Here is a 7,832-nt window from a genome sequence, read left to right on the forward strand (position 1 = left end):
TTAGTATGTCCAAGGTTGATAGACGTATTAAAATAGGTATGTGATTTACGAACATTGGTAATTAATGACGAAATATTTTGATTGAAGATATACTGAGCTAATTAAACCCATATGAGTAACTATCACTTAAAATAGTTAAGCTCTATATAGTATATATCTAATTTTTATATTAGTGGGATTAGTTACAATATTTATGTATTACACATAAAAACAAAAATGTACATAATCAGAAACATGCATTTATTATCCATAGAACTATCAAAATTCAATCATTATTTGATTAAGTGAGTTAGTGATAGTGAGTTCCTCTATTTTTTTAAAATTTTATTTAATTAGTAGCTACTTATACAAATAATAATAATAATGTTTTAAAAATATACAAGACAGATAGTCTATAAAAAGATTATTATCATGTATTATACTAAAAAGAGTAGATAATATTCTCTGTACTTCTGTAATTAAATAGATAGAAGTATAAAATTATGAAACCAATAATTACAAACATATTTACATAGGTATAGAAAATCAGACACAATTAAAACATAGTAGGTACCCATAGGCGCAACTAGACCTCTAAAACAGGGGGTGCTAAATATGTGAATGCACCACAGAGCCGTGGGGGGCTTCCCCCCCACACACCCCCTACACATGAGCCTGCAATGCTCGATAACTCAAAATTTAAAATAATATATTAACACACTTCACATAAATAAAATAAAATAAATGTATAATACTTTTTTTAATACTTATATACTAATATATATATAATACATTTTAAATTAGCATAATTTTTCTAGGTTTCATACAATATTTATTTAAAATAGTTTCAGTTTTAAACTGATTTAATAAATCTTTTTCAATATTCAGCAAAGATAAATTGGTAAACCTTTGCTGAAGCATACTTGATCTTAGCCAGTTTTTTATCCGCCGCATTGTCAAAAAACTTCGCTCACAAGTAGCAGAGCTTACCGGAATTGTGATTGCAATTTGCAAAAGTTTGTATAAATTTGGAAAGGAATCTTTTTTTACTTTATCTTTCAAATCTTCTAGTGTAAAGTTTGGTGGTAGGCAATTATTAACAACCATCATTTCAGCTTTTAATACTTCAATCTTTACACTTAAAATATCCTATACAATTATAAATTAGTGTTTAGTAATGATTAAAATTTACTTTTGAATTTATATTAACCTTACCTTATAATGATTGATGAACTCTAGGCTCCCATCATAGTTTAAACTCATAAAGTTATCAACTGAACAAGCCATTGATAAGTTTTTCTCTGAAAATCTGTACTTTAGATTTGCAATCACAGTATCAATTATTGGAAAATATATAGTTATTTTCCAAAATTCGCTTACTGATGAGAAATTTTGTTCAACTTCTTCATCTGCAGTTACAGTTTGTAGGTGATAATTATTCAAATATGTAGGCTGAGTTCTTTTACGTTTTGATCCTAAATCAATTATATTTTTACATAAATTAGAAGCATTTAAATATATGAAAACAATAAATTACTAATTATTTACAAATTATAACTATAACTAATAACTATACCTAATCGATTAATTTGTAAAGTTATATTAAACTCTTCAGCCATCAATTCAATTTTTTTCCAAAATTTATAAAACTCATCTTCACATCTTAATTGTTCAAAAGATTTTATAACTCCATTAATGGTTTCTTTTGCTTTTCCTAAAGTAGCGGATTTTGACTGCAGTGTAGTACTAAGCATGTTAATTATACAAAGAACATCTTTCAATAATGTTACCCCAATCAAAAAGTTACAATTATTTATTTGGCTAAGAATACCTGCAAAAAAAAAAAATATATTTAATATATAAATGAATACCTATGCTAAGCAATTTTAAATATGAATTAACAATAATATTATATTTATCAACACATGAATTTATAGAATTATTTAATTAATCGTAATTAATTCACCTATAGCCTCAACTGCATCTTTATCATTTTGTTCCTCAACTTCATTTATTAAAAACTTCAATATTGCAGGGTAATTTTTAATCATTGCATCCCAATTTTTGAATCGGCATACCCATCGTGTGTCACATATTCTAAGTACACTGCCTTTTCTTAACTCTAATTTAGACTGTATTGAAATTAGCTTAGAACAGTTCGATGGTCGTGAAAAATGAACATACAGCATCTCCAGTGTATTAAATACATTTCGGGCACACTAAAATAATTTAAATTTGTTATAATTAGTATTTATTAAAAATTGAACACTCTAACATTCTATACCTTAACTCCTTTACACATATCTACTACAACTAAATTAAGCCTGTGTGCCATACAATGTGTGTAAATTGCATTTGGATATTTTTCTTTTATTTTGGCCTGTACACCTCCGAGACAACCCGACATCACACTAGCACCATCATATGATTGTGCTACTATATGCAATGAGTTCATACTAATATTCAAATGTTCAAAACATTGATAAATAGCAGCAACAATACTATTGGCATCTTGTCCACTGGAAACATCAACAAACTGTAAAAACCTTTCATGAGATTCAAGACCGACTGCATACCGAATACACACAGATAACTGCTCTTGTTTATGGCTTCTATAAAGTTAAAAATAAAGTACCAATTACAACACAAATAGCTACTAACATACGGAACACAACTAAAATATTTATTATGATACTGATTGTTTAGATGAGTAAATTAAAAACTATTGTACCTGGCTTCATCCACCATTAAAGCAAAATGTCCAGTCTTAACAATATTGTCAATAATTGTCTGTCTAACAAGATCTGCATAGATTCCTATAATTTCTTCCTGTACTTTCCAACTTGTTTGACTAATTTTTTTATTATAAAAATTTTCAAAATCTGGTATAAATTTTGAAAACACAATATTGCATAATTCTTTAAAATTACCTAAGACAATATACATAGTTAATTGTTATCAATCACACAGAACAAATCATTATTTTTTTATTTTTTATACAATTTTACCTTGATTTAAAGAATCACATTTTTCATCATGCCCCCTGTATGAAATACCTTGCTTGGCTAAATACAATACAATTTCAATTAAGTAAGACATATATTTTCTATTTTTTGCCACTTCTTCTTTATGGAAAGATCATATTTGAGTTATTACAGATCCTGTTTCTTTTGTTTTTTTATATGAATTCATTTTTTCTACATTTGTCAGATGGTTTTTAGAAGAGAAATGACCATTCACTTTTGTACCAAACTGAAAAAAATTATATTAAATATTTAAAATAGACCAAGCTAATATTAATAATAATAGTTGCATTGTTAAATTATTTATAATATTACTTTTTGCCAATTATCAAATCCGGAATGAGTCCACACATCCTGGGTACAGTTTCCTGTACTAAAAATCCGACATACATAACAAAATGCAGCATTTCGCTCAATGCTATATTCTAACCACTCAAAGTCATTAAACCATTGACTACGAAATGATCTTAATTGTTTTCCAAATTGACTTTTTTTATATGACTAAATAGCACATAAATATATGTTTAGAATTTAGTGTTTCGACTTAGTTAGGTTAAAATTTAATCGATACTTACTGCTAGAACTGGACGACGAGGACCAGTTCTTAGAGTTCCCAAATCATTAACACCTATGTCATTTTTTGACGTACCCGACGAACAAGACACACTTGGGTCATCCAAGTTTACATTTGTATGTTTTTTAAATAAACTGAACATTTTAAAGTATCTTAATAAATATTAACAACCAACAAGTAAATCGTAAATTTCTTAACGCAATAACACAACCGACACTCGAATAAGTAGTTCACGTCTTCAAAGTTGACGGTCAACAAGACTTAATATTAATCATTAATGTAAGATTAAAGATTGTATAGTAAAGATTTACCCAATAAAAAGTTATTATAGAACTCATGCGGGTATACCAGTATAATTGCAGTCCACCGCAGTGTACATGATATATATATATATATATAATATATGTATAATATATAGTATAATATTATACTATTGAGATATAGTGCTTTTTGATACGACCTATTGGCTAAAAATAGCACGTAAGCAATATATTTCTCCGTATCGTCCTTTTCGTTAATTGTCTTAACAATATTATGGGAATATCCGTGTATGGAATGAATTATATTATAAGACTTACGACCAAATAATTAAATATTATTCAGGAAATTTATCATAATATTTAAAAATATAACATTCATAGCATTTCAATAAAATAATAAAAGTTAGATATAAAAAACAGGGGGTGCTAAATTTTAACTTGGGGGTGCTAAAGACCTTTTTGCACCCCCCTAGTTGCGCCACTGTAGGTACCTGGTATAAGAAATATTTAACTACCAACATTCCTAAACAATTACATCACAACAAACATACAAAAAGGACACATCACCGCAGTAAGCTATTAACATTCTTCACTGTCTACGCTCTAAATTATGACCATGTTTGGGCATAAAGAAACAACACGATATGGGAAAGACTACACAACACCATTACAATATGACGCAATCGAAAATAATTTAAAAAAAAAAAAAAAATAATAATGTCATATAATTTATCCTCCGTAATGTATGACTATATATTATAATGCACTCCCAAAATGCATATCCCAATCGTTTCCAACAAATAACTTTTATTAAGCAATGAAAATATCATAGATAAAAAAATTATACAAAGAGAGAATTATAATATATTATATGAGCAATAAAATATTTAAAAATATAAAAAAAACTAATAAAAAAAGGTTTTTAAAACATATAATATAGCAATGTTTTGATGGCCGCTTTTCCATAGAAATAAAAATGGTTAATTAACATTTTTTTAATGTATTTAAATTATTTTTTGGTTGTTTTTAAATAAACAAAAAGGTTTTTAATATATTTTTTAAAAACTTTCTAAATGTTTTTTAAACATATGCAGTTTAAAAATGCAGTGTTTTCAGCTTATTATAGGTAGGTACATTATTTTAATTTTTTTATACACACCCTATGTGAATAGAATTGCAAAAAATTGTTTACTAAAAAAAAAAATTATTAATTTATAATTCAATATAATGAAACACACAAAAAAAATTAATTTTAAATAAAATGATAAAGAACCTTTATGGTTATAAGCATAATATCAATATGTATACAATTAATACAAAATAAAATAATAATATATATACTTAATAAAATATATATAATGTACCTATACATAGGTAATAGGTATACTACAATAGGGTATACTTTAGTACTACTAAATGAAAATAACAACTTTTAAGTATAATTATATAATAAAAACTGCAATAACCAAACTTGGATGTAACAAATAACAATAAAAGTATATAATAAAATTTGTATCTATAATGTATACATAGGTATAATTATTTATATAAAAAAACAATTTTTAAGTATGAAATAAAAATAATAATAACTGAACTTGGATGTAACGAATAGGTAACAATTAAACAATTGTAAATAAGACTATACATTAAAAAAATGCTGGTTAGGTCAGATAGGCTGGTCAGATGTGGCAAGATCATCATCTATTGCTGCAGTAGTCTAAAGATAATTTAATGGCATTTCTATAATTAATAAATACAATCATATTAAAAAATGTATATTTAATTTAAATCTTATAATAATGTAAATAAAATAACTGAAAATGTATACCTTTTAATTCTGGTTTCGCTCTGAGCCATCCATGGGCTTATATGATTTCTATAATACCAGCTTTTGTAGTGGTAGGAAATTTGTGTTATATCGCACCTAATAAAAAAGTATAAAACAATATAATATGACATAAAATAATGTACCTAATACAAAATATGAGATATACACATTTAATTTGGAAACAAGCTTCTTTACAATTTTGAACATCACATTATAAAAGTGTGTGATTTACTACGAGATTTATGAAACATTAATAACTCTATTCAAAATTATTCTTTATTACTGTTAGGGTCGTTCTTACAATATACGGTAGTATCAGTTAAATCAGTTAATGCCATAGACCTTATACTAATAGACATGAATTGCCTATAATGCTAGCATTATGAGAAGCATGGAAACATGTCGCAGTGATATAGCCCGTCTTGACAGCAGGCGTGTATATTTACAATTATTGTACACTACAGGGTGATTCGTTTATCAAATAACACTCATTATTTATAAAAGTATTGACTTTTTTCAAAATATTGTTTTACATAGTTTCAAGTTGTTAAAAAACCAACGCTTTTATTAAAAAATTATATTTTTAAATATTTTTTATCCTTATCATTTTTTAAGTTTTTTACTTTTTTGAATGGCAACATAGTTTTTAATTTCATATTCCAAAGCAGAATATTTTTATAAAAATTTTGATACATAAAAATCGAATTTAGGACTAGTAGTTTATGAGTTATAAGTATTTAAAGTTGCGACAAGCGGAGTAGTGGACAAACATTTTGCGGGGTAACCCCGTACCACTCCACTCTGCCAATCTAAACTTTAAATACCTATAACTCATAAACTACAAGCGCTAAATTCAAAATTTTAACGTAATAATTAATTAAAAAAATAGCTTTATTAAATTATGAAATTTGAAGTATAGGTTACCATTTGAAAATCAAAAGTTGATGGTGGTGTATATAATAAATATAAGGGTGAAAAATATAAAAATAATAAACAATTCAAGAAGAGTGTAAATCTACAATTTTGAAAAAAAAAAAAATTGAAAAAAGTCAATACTTTTTTAAATAATGAGTGTTGTTTGATAAAAGAATCACCCTGTATAATAATATACAATAATATACTATAATATTATGTACTTATATAATATATGTTATAGTTACACTATAATTGTTCTGTGCTATAATATCGATTCCTGAGTACGGAATAATTATTAAAATATGTGATAACAGTATATTAAAATTTTACTCATATGATCAAAGATTACAATTAAAAAGAATAACAAAATTAATTTTTATCTGTTTTGAATACAATAAAAAGAAAATCTTATAAATAATGTACACTTTTAACACTTATTAATATTATATCATTGCACACAGTATTTAACTATTATATAGGTACCTCCCCATTTACAATTTTATTTTTAATCATTTGTCAATGTTATTAGTTTAGTAAACTTTTTTCTAATGCTAAGTCTTGGTTTTTCAATTTGTTTGGCTATGCTTTTTAATCTTAATGTAATATAGGAATTAATGATTATTGTTACTAATTGGTCCCTATGATTAGTAAATAATGTTTGGCCAAAAATGTGATTGTTCATACTACTAGTTTGAAACACAGTTGTGAAAACTTCTCTTTTTATTTTTATGTACAATTTATTAATAAAACTTTTTTCATACATATCATTTAGTTCTGTGCACCTTATCCATTTTTCAGACACGCTACATATATAGAATACATCCTTGCTTGGCTTAGTTAATGCATTATTGACATCTTTTATATTTATTAACAAATTGTTTGTTTGGTTAACAACTAAAAACTCTTTACAAATATTACAATTTATTAGTTTTGACGCTTTCCTCGCTACAAATCCAGATATGTATTCCGTAATATTATCAACAAAAGCTGATACTTTAAAATATGATTCCAAATAATCATGGTCATTTTGAAAATCATAATTTGAATCGGTTTGTATTTCATTATTTAACTCTGAATCTATTATTATTGTTGAATCTGGTGTATTAATTAATTTTGTACTTAACATAGACTCAGGAAGACAATTTCCGTATTGGGAACCACTAACATTGTGGTGGACAAGTAATTTTTTATAGGAAACCTTGAATTCTTTTGCAGAGGGATTATTATTATAGCCACCCCTTAATCTTATTGAG

General features: G+C 25.9%; 1 protein-coding gene across 1 annotated transcript; it reads right to left on the reverse strand.

The window, feature by feature from the left end:
• Window positions 1–774: 774 nt before the first annotated feature.
• On the reverse strand, window positions 775–3,494 carry LOC149061796 (zinc finger MYM-type protein 1-like). Its single transcript, XM_089215119.1, has 8 exons — window positions 3,318–3,494; window positions 2,988–3,231; window positions 2,711–2,909; window positions 2,264–2,591; window positions 1,946–2,198; window positions 1,556–1,810; window positions 1,195–1,454; window positions 775–1,128 (listed from the first exon to the last, which is right to left on the reverse strand). Exons 2-8 carry the CDS (start codon window positions 3,076–3,078, stop codon window positions 775–777), a joined length of 1,740 nt encoding a protein of 579 aa, XP_089071245.1. The 5' UTR covers window positions 3,079–3,231; window positions 3,318–3,494.
• Between the last annotated feature and the right edge of the window lie 4,338 nt (window positions 3,495–7,832).

This window comes from Diuraphis noxia, unplaced genomic scaffold (genome assembly GCF_037042655.1).
Source record: "Diuraphis noxia isolate RWA-SAM2 unplaced genomic scaffold, SU_Dnox_SAM2 contig0001, whole genome shotgun sequence".
NCBI lineage: Eukaryota > Metazoa > Arthropoda > Insecta > Hemiptera > Aphididae > Diuraphis > Diuraphis noxia.